This window comes from Acomys russatus, chromosome 12, assembly GCF_903995435.1.
Source record: "Acomys russatus chromosome 12, mAcoRus1.1, whole genome shotgun sequence".
Taxonomy (NCBI): Eukaryota; Metazoa; Chordata; class Mammalia; order Rodentia; family Muridae; genus Acomys; species Acomys russatus.
In genome coordinates this window covers 37,979,958-38,000,750 of record NC_067148.1, presented here as the reverse complement: position 1 = coordinate 38,000,750, position 20,793 = coordinate 37,979,958, and the positions used below count along the sequence as shown (strand labels likewise).

Below are 20,793 nucleotides of genomic sequence, written 5' to 3'. Positions count from 1 at the left end.
TACAGGCTTTATTATATTGAGATATGATCCTTTAATATATAGTTTCTGTAAGAATTTTCTCATGAAGGGGTTCCAAGCCTTGTGAAGGTTCTTCTGTATTTGCTGAGGTACTCATGTGATTTATATCCTTGATTCATCTTCTCATGTGCTGTATTACGTTCATGGGTTTGTATATGCTGAACCATGTCTACATTCCAACAATAAAGCCGTGCTTGTGGTGTATGATCTTTTCAATGTGTTGTTCACCTCTTTAGGTAAGTACTGCATTGAGAGTTTTTATATTTGGGATAATCAAAGATAGCTTTCTTCTCATGTCCTTACCCAGCTTTGACATCAGGGTAATACTAGCGTCGTACAATGAATCTAGAAGCATTTCTTCCCTTCTATTTTATGGGATAGTTGGAGGAACTTTGGTGTTAGTTCTTCCCTAGAGGACTCGTAGAGTCTGGCGGCAAGTCCATCCGGTTGTGGGCTTTTCTTTCGAGACTCATGACTGCTCAGTCCAGTGCTCACTGTACTTGCGTTTATACCGCTATGTCCTCTAGATACAATTTTGGTAGGTCATGTGTCTAAGAATTTGCCCATTCCTTCTACATTTTCCAGTTTATTGGACTGCTAGGGTTCCAAAATATTATCTAATAATATTCTAAGTTTCCATGATACTACTTTAATGTGCCCCCTTTCAGTTCTAATTTCATTAATTTGGGCCTTCTCTTTCTTTTGGTTACTTTGGCTAATGGTCTGTCAACTCAGTTTCTCTCTTCAAAGAACCACCTCTTTGTTCTACTGATCTATTGTATTTTCTTTTACTCTCCATTTCATTAATTTCAGCTCTGATCCTTATTTCTTTCCATATCCTAATTTGGGGCTTGGCTTGTACTTATTTTTCTAAGACCTTAAGGTTTATCATTAAGTAATTTACTTGAGTTTTCTCTGATATTTAATGTAAGCACAGATAGCTATAAACTTCCCTCTTAGAAATGCCTTGGCTGTATCCCAAAGGTTCTAACAATTTGTGTTTTCATTTTCATTTGATTCTAGGAATTTTCAAATTTCCTCCTTGATTTCTTAAGTGACTCACTGATCACTTACAAGTATACTGTTCAATCTCCATGTATTTGTAGTCTCTGTGGTTTCTCTTGCTATTGACTTCCAGTTTATTCCATATAACATGATAAAATCAGTTATTTTGTTGTCTTTTTCTTTGTTAAGACCTACTTTAAGGCCTTAAAAGATGGTCTATTTTGGACAAAATATTATGGACTGGTGAGAATAATATATATTCCACAGCTATTGCATAAAATGTTCTACAGATTTCTCATAAGTCCATTTGACTTATGGTGCAGTTTAACTATAAATGTTTTCTCTCTGGATAATCAATACATTAATGGATGTAGAGTACTGAAGCCATTATTGTTATTTGTCGATTTAAGTCCCATACTGTTTGTTTTATGAAATGGGATATACCAACATTCAGAGTATATATTTTTTCAATTATTGCTGCTGCTGCTTCTCCTCTTCCTCCTCCTCCTCCTCCTCCTCTTCTTCCTCCTCTTCCTTCTTATTTTTTGAGACAGGGCTTCTCTGTGTAGCCCTGGATGTCCTGGACTTGCTTTGTAGACCAGGCTGGCCTTGAACTCACAGAGATCCTCCTGCTTCTGCCTTCCCAAGTGCTGCGATTACAAGCATGTGCCACTGAGCCCAGCTTTTTACATCTTCTTAATGGATTATTTCCTTTAAAATTGTGCAGTGAAACAAAGCATAGTGGTACAGACTTTTGTACTTTGGATCTCTGTGAGTTTTTGATACTGGGGTGAATTTCTTTTAGACAACAAATGCCTAGATTCTGTTTGGCTTTAAATCATCCAGTCTGGATCACTTAGTTGAAGAGTTAAGACCATTTATACTTAGGTTTATTTATTTTTTTTTTTTTTAGGTTTATTATTAAGTATGTACCAACTTGTTCCTTTTTGTCTTAGAGGTTTATTGGTTTTATGAGTTTGTTCTTTTCTTCTTCCCATTGTTTATTCTCCTAGTAAATGTACTTCCCCTGCCCCCAAGCTCTTATATTTTGTGCAGTTTTTCTTTCTCCTCCATATGATACTACTCTAAATACTTTCAGACATGCAGGCTTAGTGGTCATGAATTGTTTTAGTTTATGCATATCATAGGGGGCCTTCATTGACTCTTTGATTTTAAAGGATAACTGCTGGGTATAGTAGTCTTGACTGGCAGTTACTTTGCTTCAGGGCTTGAAATAATAACTCTGTGCACTTCAAGTCTTTAGTATGTCTGTTGATAAGTCTGCTGCCATCTTTTTTGTTTGTTTGTTTGTTTGTTTTCTAAAGGCAGGGTTTCTCTGTGTAGCATTGGCTGTCCTAGACTCTTTGTAGACCAGGCTGGCCTTGAACTCATAGCAATCTTCCTGCCTCTGCCTCCCGAGTGCTGGGATTAAAGTGTGCACCACCATGCCCAGCTGTCTGCTGCTATTTTAATAGATTTATCTTTGTAAGTTATCTGACAATTTTCTTGTGGCTTTCAGTACTGTTTGTCTTGTACTTTTATAATTTAAGTGTTATGCTTATTTGTTATTTGTTTGTATGCAGTGAATGGGTATATATGTCCCATGGCAAATGTGTGGCAAATAGAGGACAATTTGGAGGAGTTGTTCTCTCTCTCCTCCACCATATGAGTTCTGGAGATCAAACTCAGGTCATTAACAGCAAGTACCTTTATGCCCTGAGCTATTCCACAGGCCTTGATCTGTACTCTTTACATTTAATGATAATATGACATGGAAAGTTTCTTTTCCAGGCATGTCTTTTAGGGATCCTAGATGCCTTGTGCACTTGGATATCCTTTGCTTTGCTAGACTTGGGGTATTTTCTTCTATAATTTCATTAAAATTTTTAGGTCACTACTCTGTCTCAGTGTGATAATTTGAATAGGAATGGGCCCCATAGGCTCAAATATTTGAATATTTGGTCATTAGGTAGTGGTAATACTTGAGAGAGATTAGAAGTAGGCGTGGCCTTGTTGGAGTAGGTGTGGCCTTGTTGAGGGAAGTGTGTAACTAAGGGTGGGTTTCAGAAGCTCTCTCTCTTCCTGCTGCCCGTGGATATGAATGTATCTCATTCTCTAACAATATGTCTGCTTGTGTGCCACCATGCTTCCTGTCATGCTGATAATGGACTAAAGCTCTAAAAAAATGTAAGCAAGCCTCAATTACATGCTTTCCTAAATAAAAGTTGCCATGGTTATGGTGTCTCTTCACAGTAATAGAACACTGACTAAAACACTCAGTTTCTTTTCTTCTATAATAAATTTGTAGTTTCATCTTTTAATCATGCACCAAAGGTCTTATATGTGTGTATGGACATCACTGTGTGTGTGTGTGTGTGTGTGTGTGTGCGCGCGCGCGCGCGCGTGTGTGTTCTCTAACTGCAATAACTCCTCAACTGTAGTCTCTACCCTTGAAATTCTTTCTTGTACCTAGACTATTCTATTGAATGCTTTCCACTGAGTTTTAAAGTTTGATTTACTGAACTCTCTAAGATTATGGGGTTATTTTTCCCCCAAGATGTCTATCTTTTTTGCTGACTTTTCATCCAAGTTGTTGAATTTCTTGTCAAGGTCTTAACTTTACTTATTTATACCATTATTTATTTGAATCTTCTCTAAAGTCACTGATGATTTCTTCCTATTTAAAAAATTATTTTATTTTATTTTTATGAGTCTTTTACCCACATGTGTGTCTGTGCACCATATGTATGCCCTGTTCTAGTAGAGGCCAGAAGAGGACATAGGACTGATTGGAACTGAAGTTACAATCTTAAGCTGCCATGTGTATGCTGGGAATTGAACCCATGCCTTCTGCAAGAGCAACTAGTGTTTTTTAACAGCTGAGCCCTCTCTCTCCAACCTCACTGATAATTTTTTAAACAATACTCATGAATTTTTTGTCATTTTAACCATTTCTGTACTTTTGGATTCAGCTACTGAAGAGCTGTGAACTTATGGAAAAGTCATATTGCTTTTCATATTTTTTGTGTTTCTAGGTTGCAATTTGTACATCTGTTGGAAGAAATATCTCCTCTGGTTTTATTTGGGGTGTTCCCAGTGAACAGCTTTCTGTTGAAAGATCATCCTCAATACCATACTGCAGTGAAGAGAAAGACAACTGCTACTTCAGCAATACCACCAAAACAAACCGCATTAAGACCAATGTCTACATCACTAGTAACCACAAAACATGAAAATAGAAAAACTAACATAGAATAAAGTACTAAGTTAAAAATGCCTGAAGTAAATGTAGTAATGATAAATAAATGAAATAAAAGAGGCAAAACAGAACAAAGAGATAGGGATCACTGAAAGTAAGAAAACAAAGAATATGAAAAGGGAAGAAATAAAAATTCCATTAGAAAATAAATACAGAATTAAAATTAGATATGGTAAAAATAATAAAAGTAAAACCAAGAGATTTTTAAAGTAAAAAAAGGAAGAATACACTAAAAAGGAAAAATACTTTAAATGACGGAGAATCAGAGGAGGTTATTTCTGGCTCCTCTAATGCTACATACAATCTGCTGGATGAAGGGCAGATAGTGAAATGGTGTTCAAGACTCATGTAGCTCCTAATATTCAAGCTAGTGCTGAATGTGGACTAAGGATCAGGCCAGTCAAGAGTCAGTTGTCAGCTTTCAGGCTACATTCATGGTAGAAGCTCTCCTTCTTTGCATACAGGGAGCCACTGCTGACCCCTGTAGGATCAAGGCCACATAGGACCCCACTAGATCCAGAGCCATCTCTCCAGTCCCCCAGTATGTGCAACAAGGGCAACAGGTACCCACGATAAGAGTCTTCCAAGGAGGGCTGGAGAGATGGCTCAGTGGTTAAGAGCACCACCTGCTCTTCCAGAGGTCCTGAGTTCAATTCCCAGCAACCACATAGTGGCTCAAAACCATCTATAATGTGATCTGATGCCTTCTTCTGCAGATAAAGCACTCATATACAATAAGTAAATGTTTTTAAAAAGTCTCCCAAGGACACTAAATTATGAAGGAAGTGAACAGAACATTGGGTTCTGCAAGGGAAAAGGAAAAGTGGGGAGTCTAGCACTCTGCCTAAGAATTTCAGTTTGTTCAGATCCCATGCAGGAGGGATGGGCATGGAAAATGGAGGGATAGGCATGGGACATGGAGGGATAGGCATGGGACATGGAGAGATAGGCATGGGACATGGAGGGATAAGCATGGGACATGGAGGGATAGGCATGGGACATGGAGAGATAGGCATGGGACATGGAGAGATAGGCATGGGACATGGAGGGATAAGCATGGGACATGGAGGGATAGGCATGGGACATGGAGGGATAAGCATGGGACATGGAGGGATAGGCATGGGAAACGGAGGGACAGGCATGGGAAATGGAGGGATAGAAATGGGAAATGGATAGACATGGGAAATGGAGAGATAGACATGGGAAATGGAGAGATAGAAATGGGAAATGGAGGGGTAAGCATGGGAAATTTGCTGGACCAGAGCACACAGCTCTGGGCCCTACCCTGCATAAGCAGAAAGGAAGCAGCTCTGGAATCCAAGCACTTTGCCAGTCACCAGCTTAGAATTCCTAGCCACAGGGTTAGGGATACTGATCATGGAGTCCTTTAGTGAACTCTCTGCTGACTACATTTTTCAGCCAGGTCATGCTCAGTTTGCTCTTCCCAACTGTCTCCTACTGAGACACTGTAGCAGAGTAGACCCAAGCTCAGAGCTTTAACAATCCTTGCTTTCAAGATCCCAAGAAGCTGACTCTCAACAGAAGCTCTCTTGTTCAAGAATTTACATCGGCTTACTTGTTTATGTCTTATTTATTTAGTGTCTGTCTGTCTGTCTCTCTCTCTCTTTCTCTCTCCCCCCCCCCTCTCCCCCTCTCTGTCTGTCTCTATGTCTGTGTGTGTGTGTGTGAGAGAGAGAGAGAGAGACAGACATGCCACAGCATACATGTGAAGGTCAGAAGACCACGTGAAGAGCTAGTTTTCTCCTTCTCACAAGCAGGTTCCAGAGACTGAACTCAGATCCTCAGGCTTAGTGGTATCTTTACCCGCTGAATCATCTACTTGGCTCTCAACAGATTCCTTCCTAAGATGAGGCCTAAACACTGAATTCTCAGATATAAGAATCAACAAAACAAGTTTCCTCTCTAATGCCAAATTGCTATGCAGGGAGTCACCGTCACACCAAATCCCCAGTTGCATATAAGGCTTTCAAGAGCAGCAGGCCTTCTGCAGAAGTTAAGGATGCCAGTGGGTTGTCACCAGTGCTGCACACCTCCCCTTGTAATTGTAGCTTCAGGTCTTTCTGGGTTGGAGAGGTTTCCTTTTCTGCATACTCTTTCTACTTTTCTGTGTTTTCTAAATGTTCTATCATCTCTTTGTAATTTCCAGTGGTTTTTCTATCCTCGGAATATAGTCTGTCCTTTCTTATCGAGTCTTCTCATCACGGTGTGAAACAGAAAGCTTCTGATGTACCACCATAACCTAGAAAACCCTTGTCTTCTTAAAGCAACTTACTGGCATATGTGTAAATAAGTCACTCCCATCAGATTAGGGGTCTCTCAGCTGACATTTATAGGATTTGTTTTCTGTCAGGTGTGTGTGTGTGTGTGTGTGTGTGTGAGAGAGAGAGAGAGAGAGAGAGAGAGAGAGAGAGAGAGAGAGAGAGAGAGAGAGAGAGAGAGAGAGAGAAATAATGTCAGACCCACTCATTTTTCCTCAACATTAGCTCCCCGTTGCCATAGCAGCCCCTGTCTTCATAGAGAAGGATGAAGAACACAGATACAAGCAGTTGCATATTACATCTCATCGTCTTAACTAACCCAGCAGAAGAAAAAAAATCTCTCACTAATATATTATGCAAGAGCCCCAAGGCCAGGTTCTCTGGGCCATATGCTCATTCTTGCACCAATCACCACAGCAGAGAATTAAACTAGACTAGGTCAGTGTTTCTTAAACTTTCTCCTCTTATTTCACTTAAGACATGTTTGTATGACACTAAAATGAGGTTTACAAATTAAACAATTACTAGCAAAATATCATAAAGCACTTTTATTTTTCTGAGTTCTTTGTTTGTTTGTTTGTTTTTTGTTTTGTTTTTTTTTTGGTGTTTTGTTTTGTTTTTGTTATTTTGGTTTTCGTTTTCATTTTTGTTTTTGTTTTTGTTTTTGTTTTTGGAGACAGGATCTCAGTCTACAGCCCAGGCTGCCTTGAAACTCTCTATGCAGTCAGACTGCCCTCAAATTTGCAACAATCAATCTGCTGGAGTCTCCAGGGTGCTAGAATTACAGGGTTCTACCCTTACACCTAGCATGAAATTTAGTTTAAAATAATTCTGAGGTATTCATATAATTTTATCATTTACTGGAGCTTTGCTATGGGTATATTTACTTTATAAAAATAATTACGTCTTGGCTGAATATTTGATACTACAGAACATACTAATAAAATACATATAGAAATGTTGAACATTTTCACAGTTGATCAATGTTTTGATTATTAATACTGAGAACACTACTTCTCAGTTATATTATAAAATGATCAGTTTAACAACAAAAACCAAGGCTTCAGCTGCCTTCTCAGAAAAGTGTAAAATTAATGTAAGGTCTGAGGCTCTAAGAAGTATTTGAGGGTGCAAAGGTGTTTGAAGGTTGATAAAGGTATATAAGAATTCTTCCCCTACTGTGCTCCTGTCGTATTTAGACTGTTCAGAGATTTTAAACTGCCTAACTTAAAAAGATTCTTGTAAGCTTCAGGAGATCCACTGGAATCTACAGGTCACACTCCAGATACGAATTTCCCATTTCAGAGGGTGGGATTCATCCCCATTCACTGGGTTTGGGACTCCCCTCCCTCAACCACCAAGACCATGGACCTAAAAGTTTTAAATGTAAATTCCTTAACTTTATCTTCTGTTCTTGACATATATACTCTCCAGCATCCTGCCAGGTGCTGCATCCAGAACACAGGTGTTCCAGCCTAAACCTCACAGACTGCATCAGGGAGAGCTGCAGTTTCCTAGCCACAGATGGTCTCACAGATCCTGACCGGCAAATACAACAGCCTGCTCTTCCTGGACTTGGCCAACATTTCAGCCTTTTGACCCCCTGTTGCTGTCCTACTTCAGCCTGAAGCAGTCAAAAGACCAGATTTCTGTGCCCCTTATCCATTTATTATCAACAAAAGGCTGGGATGTTAGGTCCTGCTGCAGGACGTGGCTAGCACGGCCTGCCCTCTACCTACCCAGGGACGGGCTTCTGCTCTCAGAGATTCACTATATAAGCCAGATATTTTGGTTTCAGGGTCCCCCTATTTTTCTCCACCTCCCTACCCTCTCTTCTTCCCTTCCCCCACCCCAGGACGCACTCTCCGCGCTCTCTCCTCCTTCCCCTTCCCCTGCTGCTTCTAATAAACCTGCATTTATCTATTATTAAAAAAAAAAAAAAAAAAAAAAGAGGCAATGCCTGAGTAAGCTGTCATATAGAAGAGCCTAATATGAAGGTTTCACACAACATAGAGCAAAACTAAGGACAAGCAGGACAAGTATTAAAAATCCTCAATCACATGTATTATCACAAATAAGTAATAAAATTACTCACAAAACACAGCAGGGAACAATACCTGAACAATGCATGTGGCCACCATAACCACCTAGAATACACCTCCCCCCGCATACACATGCACATATGCACACATGGAGGGTTCAAAAGGGTTAATAAGAAAAGAACTAGTAATATAAACAGTAAGTGGATAAATGATCTGAACTAATACTTCTGAAAGGAAAAGGTAAAACACCCAGTAAAATATAGATATTTAAGTGTTAAATATTTTTAGCCATTAAGGAGCTGCAAATCAAAACTAACTACATTGAGATTACACCTCACCCTAGTCATAAATGACTATTCTCTTTTTAAGTAATAATACATTCTGACAAGGTAGCGGGGGGGGGGGGGGGGGGGAGGAACTTCTCTACCAGGCAAACAAGCCCATTTACAGCAGCATTAAAAACAAAACAAAACAAAAAAACACTTGGAGTAAGCTAACCAAGGAAACAAAGAATTCTACAATGAAAACTCTAAAGAAATTGAAGTAGGCAAATTAAAATACAAAGACCTCCCATGCTCATGGATTGGTAGATTCAATACTATAAAAATAGCTATCTTACCAAAAACATATACAAAGTCAATGCAGTCTAATCAAAACCTCCATGCCATTCTTCACAGAAATATATATTAGATAATAAAAGCCAAACTTCCTGTGTCAGAGAAAGAAAATGTAAATGTGGGGTAAGGGAAACTAGAAAAAACTCTGTGGTGTTAACACTGGAACTGGAGATGTCTGCATGGACACAAATTTTAATACATGGGTGGAGGGGTGTGTGTGTGTGTATGTTGTTGTTGTTTATGTGTAGTGTTTGCGTGATGTGGAGGGTGTTTGTGCGTATGTTTGTGTGGTGTCTGTGTGTGTTTGTGGTGGTGTTTATGTGTGTGGTGTGTGTATACATGTGGTGTTGTTTATATATTTTTGTGGTGTGTGTGTATATATATGGTATTGCTTGTGTGTATAGGTGTGTGGTGTGTGTGTGTGTCTGTGTGTGTGGTTTGTGTGTATCTGTGTGGGGGGGGGGGTGTTTTTGTTTTTGTGTGGGGGTGGGGTGTATATATGGTGTTTGTGTTTGTGTGTGTCTGTGTGTGATGTGTGTGTGGTATTTGTGCATATATTTGTGTGGGTGGGGTGTATAAATGTGTGGTGTCATTGGTGCATGTGTGTATGTGTGTGTGGTACTGTTTATGTGTGTATTTGTATGGTGTAAGTGTGTGTGTGTGTGTGTGTGTGTGTGTGTGTGTGTGTGTATGTATGTTTACTGGTTCTGTTCACTAAGAGGGTTTCATAGAACCAGCATTTCTTCACTAAAAGGAAACAGGGCATCTTAAAAAGAAATGAGTAATTTCAGTGAAAGCACTACATATCTACTGCAATTTACACAAAATAAATGTTAAGAAAGTACTCCTCAGCAAGTACTGAGAATAACCAATAACACCTCTGAGAACTACCATGATCTGCTTTAACCAAAGAGCACCTTTGCAGTCTCCTGAGCTTCCTAGGAGCTGCGAATCAAGCATTTGCTTAATGCCCACTATCACTTCCACACTTAGGATTAAGTCCTTAGTGGCTCACGAGTCATGACAACATGAGCAGCAATCTCCCTTGGAATAAACCACCCCAAACAAGCCAGACAAAAGTGGTAGCATCTCAGCAAAGATAATTACAGAGAGAACAATACATAACAGTCTCTGAGGCCAGAAGGGGCATTTGTCCACTAAAACATGGTGCACCAGCCATTGCTCAAGATGACTCTAAGAATCCAAAGCAAGTTCCTAAGAACTCTGACCTGATTCTCAAAATACATTTGTTTGATGGTGCTTGGGTTTATGGAGGAAGGTTTTGTTGTTGTTTTTACTTCCTTTGGCCCTAAGAATAGTATAGCATCACTACTTTGTAGTGTGAGGGAGGCTTTAAAACAGGATAGCTATGGAGTGAGAAAGCATGTCCTTAATAAAGTATCTTCTTTTCCACAATGGATACTATGATAAAACCCAGTATTATTTTCAATTCATATTTCATATAAAGTCATGTTGTATTTTAAACTAACAAGGTTTCAAATGTTCCCTAAATGCTTTGCACACATGTACTTCCACGATTCAGAAACATAAGAGGCAGCTACTGCCAACTAGAAGGCTAGTCTAGCTGTCTCATATGAAATTATTCTGGAGGGTATCTACTTCTGGGACTTAACTGTGAAAAAAACTCTAGCAAAGAACAGAGGCCTGGCCGTGAGCTGTAAATGCATCAGAACTGCACGTGCACGTGTGCTTTAGCAACATCAGAGCAAAAAGCTTATCTGTGTATGATGGCTTCAAGCTAAGACCTGTCCAGGGTTAGCAAGGGAAGTGCATTAACTAGAAGCTCGGAAGCTTCACTGGCTAAGTCTCCAGCCATGCATAAAATCCACCACCACCACCATCCCTTTTTTTTTTTTTCTTCAGTATTTTCTAACTTCCTTTGCAAACAGCCACACCATGTTTTTCCAAACAGCTACTTTTTAGCAAAGTAGGACAGGGAGCAAAAAAGAGAGTCTGAGGCCACAAAGTCACTGCCCAGCCCTGAACACAGACCTTAAGAGGAGCTGCTAGAACCTAATCACAAAGAGGCTGCAATGTGGCTTCCAGTAGGGCTAGTGGTACAGTTTGCATTGGGTTGGGTTGCTTGAAATAGGATCTTATTTTATAGATCAGGTTGGCCTTGAATTCACAGAGATCCTGCCTCTGCCTTCAGAGTGCTGGGATTAAAAGTGTGTGCCACTACACCAAGACTCAGTTTTTTTATATTTAAGCAATGATTACCTTGTAGATGATGGATCAACATTTTTTTAAATCAACAATTTTGTTTTGTTTTGTTTTTCCAGACAAGGTTTCTCTGTGTAGCCTTGGCTGTCATGGAACTCTCTTTGTAGACCAGGGTAGCCTCAAACTAAGAGAAATTCACCTGCCTCTGCCTCACAGAGTGCTGGGACTACAGGCGTGTGCCACCACACCCTGCTAGTAAACCACTATTTTTTTAGAAACACAATTCAAGAAAAACAACTCATATTGTTTTATAGGAATAATTTTTTAAAACTGTCATCTTCCCTACACTGATAGAAACAAAAAAATGAGCTCAGTGTAAGCTGTTTCTACAATGTAACCTTAGTTTATGCTGCTGCAAAAATTCTGGAAATTACCCTGGGCAGAGATTTTTGTATACTAAGTATCAGCCAAGAACAAATCTTTACAGCTGACTTCTAAACTCTTTAAAATTACACTTTATAGTGGAAATACTGACAGATATTTTACCATAAAAGCACTGTTTAATATTTCTAGCTTTTAAAAATACAAAACTATGAACTCAGCATCAAGGAGCCAAGAATGAAAAATAAGTCATTAAGTTATACAATTACCTTTTTAAATAGGCATAAATAAAAATATCCTTTATCACAGCCAGCAAGATGGCTTGGTGGATAAATGCATGTCCTACCAAGCCTGATGACCTGGGACTCACATAGTGGAAAGAAAGAAACCAACTCTGCTGACCTCTACATGAGGGCTGTAGCATGTGCAAACACATGCACACATGCACGCACATGCACGCACACACACACACTTTATAGATCACATATGTTCACATGCCCTAACAGTTGCATTCATTTTTGCAAAGGTTCTGCTGAACCACCAAGTCAGTATTTTGATGAGTGGAGGGCTTACCCCAAGCATGCTTTGTCATCAGTGACTTAACCCATCAGCCCATGTGCAGACAGACTCCAGTTCTTGCCTCAACACTCTGAAGAAGGAGTATAGCATAAATTCATACTGACTCAAAGAGTACCTCAACTTAGGCCTTGAAAAACTTGCAACATAGGAAAACATTCTCGAAGCAGGTACTCAGACAAATAAACCTACAAAAGGACATCCCACTGGAGAGCATAAAGTCAGGCAAAGTGAACAATTGTGGCTATGTGAATTTTATTCTATACCTTCCACACTTCAAATTTAGCTCACTAGTTCTAGTCAGAACAAGAAAGAGCTAGCTACTCTCACTATACTCTCCACCACAGGCTACAGTACAACTCCAACAGCATCCACTTCACCCTCTGGAGTCTAGCAATTCTATGTTATAAGAAAGCAGACACAGAACTAAGACCTTAAGAACTTGGGTACCAACTGCATGGCTCAGTACTTAATTTAATGTCCTAATTCATCCTCCTTAAAGAAAGTTAGCAAGGCAAGTCTCTATATTTGCCAGTTTAATACTGTCTGAATTGCACAGTGAAACCACTAAGGCCAGGAAATATAAAATATAAGTAACAGCTTAGTAAAAGAGAAAGATAAAATGTGAATTTGCTAATGAAAAGGAATATCAAAACTTTGTAGCCAAATCTGCCATGCCTTTCTTGATAATTGCCCCTAAAGGGCCTGGAGAGATGGCTCAGTGGTTAAGAGTGCTGGCTGTTCTTCCAGAAGACTCAGGTTCAATTCCCAGCACCCACATAGCAACTCACAACTGTCTGTAACTCCTGTTCCAGGGGATTTGACATCCTCTGGCACACATGCAGATAAAACACCAATGCATATAAATATAAAAATAAACAAATTGGCCAGGCGTGGTGGCACACACCTGTAATGCCAGCATTCGAGGAGGCAGAAACAGATGGATCACTGTAAGTTCAAGGCCAGCCTGGTCTACAAAGCAAGTCTAGGACAGTCAGGACTACACAGAGAAACCCTGTCTTGAAAAACCAAATAAATAAATTATAAAAAACACAATTATATTTGTGTACTAATTAAAAGTAGTACAAAGGAATTCCATTAAGTTTCCCCCTGTTTTAATGCCTTTACTTAGTGTAATTCAGTTTTATTTGCATACAGAAAAGTACACAAGCCACATGTGCCTAGTGTGATGAATTCTTACAAAGTAAATACACTGATATAACCATACACAAGGTGAAGACACAGGGTCACTAAAATACTAGCTTTCTTTGCTGCACTTTGCCCCACTCGATTGCTCTGGGTTCCTCCTAAATCCTAAATAACTCTCCCTGCACATGCATAAAGGCTCATATTCATAGTCTGCATCTCAGCATGAGAATTATAAAAGGTGGTGGCCTAAAGAGCAAAAGGGAGAAGAAAGTAATATGATTTCTCTATTGCTAGATCTCAACAACAACAGGTATCAATGATAAGCTTCTAGACAAAATGGAAGAAAAGTGTAACAATGGCCACTCAAATTTAACCCATTCTCTGTAAGGTAGTGTTCCCTATCTTTGCCCAGCATTCTAAATTCTAAAGAGAAGATGAACTCAAGTTGGTTGGTTGGCTGTTTTTTTGTTTTGTTTTGTTTTTGAGACAGGGATTCTCTGTGTAGCCTTGGCTGTCCTGGACTCACTCTGTAGACCAGGCTGGCCTTGAACTCAGAGACCCACCTGCCTTTGCCTCCCAAGTGCTGGCATGAAAGGCATGTGCCACCACAGCCCAGCTAAGCCACCACTGCCTGGAGCACCTAAATTGTTAATGGTAGCTAGGCTGATGATCTTTCTTTCACTTTGCAGATACCAGAATATCTGGTAACCCTGAGGTAATGCCAGAATGTTTTCACATAGCTCCTTACTTTTAGGCCTGTGCAACAAGTAACACAAACTGTGAAGCTGCTAAGGTTTGGAATCTGTTTTATATGCCATATACATGCAGTGCCCAGCAAGGGCAGAAGAAGGTGTCAGGTCCGCAAGAACTGGAGTTACAGTCATTAGTCACCATATGGATGCTGGGAACTGAGCGCAGAACCTCTGCAAGAGCAGCCAGGGCTTTTAATTGCTGAGCCATCTTAACAAACCATGCTAACCAAGCTAAAGAGATTTAACTTACCAAAAAGTACTATTTCTATAAGAACTATAGGACTTATGCCTAAGAAGCCAGGTCCATGAAGAAGATTCCTCCCAGCACATGACCTTCCTGTCCACTGTCCTGGTCCTCCCTTGTCTCCCTGTAAAAGCCCGTTGTGCTCCTTTGACAAAGCTTCGAGGATAACAGTCTCTCCCTCTTATAAAACCCATCCTTGTATAATTTTCTTCCCATCAAATGGAAAGCAGTGAGACGTTGGACAGGAACAAAAGAAAAATAAGATAAAAAGTGAAATTACTTTTTACCAATTTCATTCTTTTAAAATCAGTTAAAGACTGAGCATACCTTGTAATACATTTCTTAGATAATGAAGTGTTTAAACTATTTGCTAAGGGAAAAATTAAATAATCCACTCAAGGATGCTTGAAATTGAAATTCTAGAAAAATGACTTTTCTAGAATAGACTGGTGCAGAGATTAGCTTATCTAGTCAATAGCCTTTTGACATCATATGCTCATAACCTCCCAAGCAAAACATAATTCCACCAACCAAAAGGAGGAGGGAGACTTGTGAGAAAGCCTGCAGTGATGATCAATACTTGCACATGTATATCCACCCACAAACACACATACACACACACACACACACACACACACACACACACGAACACACACCTAATACTTTATCTTTTCACCACCAAATCAACAAAGAACACTGCTTTTCCCTTTCTAAAATTCCTCTGCTATCAACTAATGCAAAAAGCAGATCTGAGCCCACAATTCCTAGCATCCACCAGTTAACTACTATTTTTTTCTTTTCCAAAAGCCCAGTGACATAATATTCAGGCTTCTGTGTGCACTGGGCTAAAAGCCCTTGCTCAATATTGCCTCCAAAAGAGTCACATAAAACTAAGACGGATCTTAGAAGGATAAAGGCTTTGAAAATAAGCCCCCCTGAATTAACCCAGAAGCAGAAAGACTCACATGGTATATATTCACTTATAATTGGGCAGTAGCCCAAAAGGCATTTCCCATGAAAGTCTTCACTTACCAGGAGATTGGGATAGATGTGAGAACATCCCACTGGGACTCTAGGTAAGAGAATTATAGGAGATGGGGAAATAGAAGGACCCAGAGGGTCCTAGAAACCTACGAGAAGAACATCATGATGGGTGGATCAGGGGCCAGGGGGCTCTGCTCAAACTATTGCACTAACCAAGGAGAAGTAGTAAACATTGAACCCCTACTCTGATCTACCCAATGGACAGGACATTCTCCACAGTTATGTGGAGAGCAGAGACTGACTCTGACATGAACTCTGGTGCTCCATATTTGACCACCTCCCCTTGGTGGGGAGGCCTGGTGGCACTCAAAGAAAGAATAAGCAGGCTACCAAGATGAGACTTGATAGCCTATGACCATATAGTGGGGAAGGACGTCCCCTTGGTCTTAGACCTAGAGGAGGGGAATAGGGTGAAAGCAGGAGGGAAGGAGAAACGAGAGGATACAAGTGATGGGATAACAATTGAGTTGTAATCTGAATAAATTAATAAAATTAAAATTAAAAAAAAGAAAGAAAGAAAATAAGCCTCCCATGGGTCCATTTACCACTAACAAATGATATAACTTTCAGTTATGCTCCGTGGATGTTTCTGTGCCTTTTGCAATATACTTTATAATAAACCCTAAGATTAAATCCTTACCACTACTTAAAATCAGGCACGAGAGTACATACCTGTAATCCCAGCACTCCAGGCAGAGACAAGGTTATCCTTGGCTACACAGCAAGATTGAGGGAGGAAGGAAGAAAGGAAGGAAGGAAAGAAGGAAGGAAGAAAGGGAAGGAAGGAAGGCAAGGAAGGAGAGAAGGAAGAAAGAAAACAGAATAATTTATATTTTATATTCAAAGGGAAAAATTATATCTAGATCCCATATGCAAACACCTAGAAAACCTGACTGAACTATTGCTGTTTTCCTCATCAATGACACTTAGTACTTAAGAAAACGAATTTCTGCTTCATAAGATCACAAAATTTAGTGAATTCACCATATGCTCATTCTTTCTAGTCACAAAATGTTACATCAAAAGAAATGAACCAGATGTTTTTCTAATGTTGTCAAATACTGAAATTGTTCAACAAATATTTATTCCCTGCCTACTATATGCCAGGTATTAGGTGGCTGGCTACAGAGACATAAAAGGAACAAATGAAACTCACATTTTAAAAGCATCATTTACTTCCTAAGGACTATCTTAGGTGACTCTAAGTCATTAATTTTCACCAACAAACACACCCATGTATAGGTGAATGCTTCCCCATACACTCCAAAGCCCAGAGCCAGAAAGGAAAGGAGTGAGAATGTAATCTCAGTCTGACTTGACAGGACTATATTCTGACAAGACACTATTACTATAAACACAAAGACAATCAGTCCTTACCATGGCCAATTTAGACTTAAAGGAATAATCCTTCTACTCCTTTAAACACATAGTCCTTTGCCTGAGATATTTTCTTCTCTCCTAAATGTTCATCTGGCAAACTCTCAACCTACAAGTCAAATATTATCCATTGTAAGAAACCTGAAAAAGCTCTACTAGGCTCTCTTCTCCATCAAACTCCTGCATGTCTGTCCTCTCACTGTTCAACACTCTGCTAAGCAAAACGTCCCATAGCACTGTTGAACATCTGATTTCTCTACTGGTCTGTAAGCTGATCTAAGGCAGTTAAAGATGGCAGTTACACCCCTAGGACCTAAGCCAGTGCCAAGTACAGCCATTATTCAGCCAACCAAAGCTGAGTAAACAAATGAATGGTGGAATTATTGAAATAGAAAAGGCTATTTTAAACTACATTATGTAAATAAAAGCCTATACAGAAAAGAATATAAAAAAAAGATAACAAGATTCAGGGCAGAAGCTTGGACTGTAAGAAAGGAAAATCAATAACAACAAAATAAAACTAAGAAAAATAATTTTATCAAGGAAGAACTTCAGGTACAATGTAAATGGTAGGTTGCCCACTCTCAAATGGTCAGCTCTAAACATAAGAACACATTAAAGAGACTTAGCAGAGTGTGTGTGTGTGTGTGTGTGTGTGTGTGTGTGTGTGTGTGTGTACATGTGCAAATATTGATCATCACTGCAGGCTCGTGTGTGTGCATGCACATGTGTGTGCATAATTAAATTAATCACAAATTTGAGAGGGAGTAGAGGAAGTGGGGGTACATAAGAAGTCATGGAGGAGGTAGAGGGAGGGGCTGAAATGTTGTAAGTACAGTACTCATGTATAAAGTCCTCAGAAGAAATAACAAATTTAGAAAATTTTAAAAGGAGAAACCACCTACTTGTAGCCTCCAAGAAATGTACCTCGTACAAAAGATGAACACAACCTTAAAGTGAAAGAATGAAAAAGGGTACTCCATGTAGTGAACCTAGGAAATAAACAGGTATCACTGGTCTAATATCTGACAAAATAGGCCTCAAGAAAAAACTAGTGAGGAAAAATGAAGGTTACTTCATACTAGATAAGGGAACACTCTGTCAAAAGAACATTACAATTCTAAATGTATATGCCCAAACATAGATACACCCAGTTCCATGAAATGACTACTATTAGATGAATAGTCACAGATTAGCCCCAGCACAACAGTAGTAGATAACTTCAAACCCCACTCTTAACAACTGACAAGCCATGCTGACCAGCAAGGGGGCAGGGGGCTGACATCATAGATCAAACAAACTTAGGTATCTATAGAACAGTCCATCCAAACACTGCATAACTCCCATTTTCTCATCAGCTCATGGAACTTTCTCTAAAGCAGATCATATATTAGGGCTTTATCCAAGTCTTTTTCAATTTTATTTATTTATTTTATGTGTCTGAGTGCTTGGCTGCATGTATGTCTGTGCACCATGTATGTGCACACTTGGTACCCACGAAGGACAGAAGAAGGTGTGAGATCCCCTGGAACTAGAGTTACAGGGAGTTGTGAGTCACTATGTGCTTGCTGGGAACTGAACCTGGTCTCCTGAAAGAGCAGCCAGTGCTCTTAACTGCTGATCCATCTCCAGCTCCTTAAATGTTTTCTGTTTAATTTTTTAAATGTATCTATATAGTGCCCATGGAGGCCAGAATAGGCCATGAGATCCTCTAAATGGAGGTATAGCTGGTTATTAACCTTCATGGTGGGCGCAGAGAACCAATCCTAGGTCCTCTGGAAGAACAGGTGCTCTTAAACCACGGAGCTATTTCTCCAGACCTTCCAAAGACAGTCTTAACAGATATACAAAAATTAAAGTAATCCTTGTATTCTAACTGATCACTATAGACAATGATTATAAATCAACAGAAGAAAAAACCTACAGAAAATACATGGAGCTTAAACAACACACAACTGAACAGTGAGAAATCAAGAAGGAAATAAAAAACACTCCTAGAGTGAAATGAAAATGAAAACACAACATACCAAAACTATAGGATTTAAGAGGGAAGTTTACAGCTCTAAGCGCCTATAGCAAAAATGAAAGAGCTTTCAAGTACCATATTTTTTGGACTATAGGACATACCTGACCATAAGATGCACCTAGTTTTTAGAGCAGTAAAATAAGAAAAACAGTAAAACAGCAATTGGATCATAAGGCACACCCTAATTCCCCCACACCCATACTTTGGGGGTGGGGGTGGGGGGAAAGTACATCTTATGGTCCGAAAAATATGGTAACTTAATGATGTATCTAAAAATCTCTAAAAAGAAGAACAAGCCAAACCTCAAATAAGTAAATGTAAAGACATAATTAATATCAGAGGATAAATTAATTAAATGGAAACAAAAATATAATCAACAAGTCAAAATGTGATTCTTTGAAAAGACAAAGTAGACAAAACTCCAGTCAAACTAACCAAAATAAAGAGAGAATATCCAAATAGATAAAATTAGAATTGAAAAAAAAATTAGAATTGAAAATGGGAGTCATTATAAGAGATAATGACAAAACTCAGAAAATCATTAAGTCTTACTTAAAAATATATATTCCAATAAATCAAAAAGTCTAAAAGAACTAATTTCTAGATGCATTAAGACCATAAGAATTAAACCATGATAAGTTAATAAATTTAAATGGATCTATAATAAAACAACGAGACTAATACAACAATTACAAATTCTTCCACTTACAAAAAAAATCCAGGCCAGATAAAAGTCACTGGTGGATTTTATCAGACTTCTAAAGAAAAACTAACACTATCCACACAATAGAAAAGAAAAGAACATTACCAAACTTTATACAAAGCTGTATCAAACCCAGAGGTGCAACAAGAAAATGACAGACCAATCTCCCTGACAAACACATATGCAAAAATTCCCAACAAAACACTGGCCAAACAAAATTTTTTAAAAAAGAGTATTCACCGTGATCAAGTTGGTTTTATTTCCAGATGGATGGATGGTTCAATATACGTATGTTATAAACTACATAAATGGACATAAGGACGGAAAGCACATCGTCATCTTGATATAAGGAAAGAACTTACAAAATCCAATATACTTTAATGTAAAAAGTATTGAAGAGAGCTGGGGAGATGGCTCAATGATTATGCATTTGCCACACAACATGAGAACTAGAGTCTAGCTCCTCAGAACCCACACAAATGTTGGATGGAAATGGTGACCTGATTGCAATTCCAGCCTCTGAAAGTTGAGACAACAGATGTATATAGTTGTGTCGCTTTTAATCTAAGTTCTCAATTCAATTGATCCATGTGTCTGGTTTTGTGCTGGCACTATGTGTTTTGCTTTGATTTGATTACTATGTCTTTGTGGTATAACTTAAAATAAGGTATAATAATATCGAAATAAGCAGTATTAGCAACCTGTTTTGAGAGACCCTACCTCAATGAATGTGAAAGACCTATCAAGGATGATGTATGAGCATTCTCCCCCCCCCTCACACACACACACACACACACCTTGGAATAACCCTAACAGAAGATATGATAGGTCTCTATAATGAAAACCATAAAATACTAAAGAATAAAATTGAAGGAGTCACTGGAAGATGGAAAGACTTTCTATGCTCATGGGTTGATAGGGATAATACTATAAAAATGGCCATGCTACCAAAAGCAGTGTACGGATTAAATGCAATTCCAATCAGAAGATCAGTACATTCCTCAGAGAAACAAAAAAATCTTAAAATGTATAAGGAAGCACAAACAGCTAAATTAATTCTGGACAAAGGAATGCTGCTAGAAATATCACTATACCTGATTCCAACTTAAACTACAAAGAAAAAAAAGTGCTGGCACA

At 39.0% G+C, this 20,793-nt stretch overlaps 1 protein-coding gene across 3 annotated transcripts in view; it reads right to left on the bottom strand.

Annotated features, from left to right (window-relative positions):
* Dis3l2 (DIS3 like 3'-5' exoribonuclease 2) overlaps positions 1-20,793 on the bottom strand; it is a 303,393-nt gene that overhangs the window by 211,472 nt on the left and 71,128 nt on the right. For 2 of the 3 annotated variants that reach the window (XM_051154243.1, XM_051154242.1), the window contains exon 6: positions 16,223-16,264. The exons of the other annotated variant lie outside the window; for it this stretch is intronic. In XM_051154243.1, coding sequence (XP_051010200.1) covers positions 16,223-16,264 — 42 coding nt within the window. The remainder of the gene's footprint in view (positions 1-16,222; positions 16,265-20,793) is intronic. 3 annotated transcript variants of the gene reach the window in all.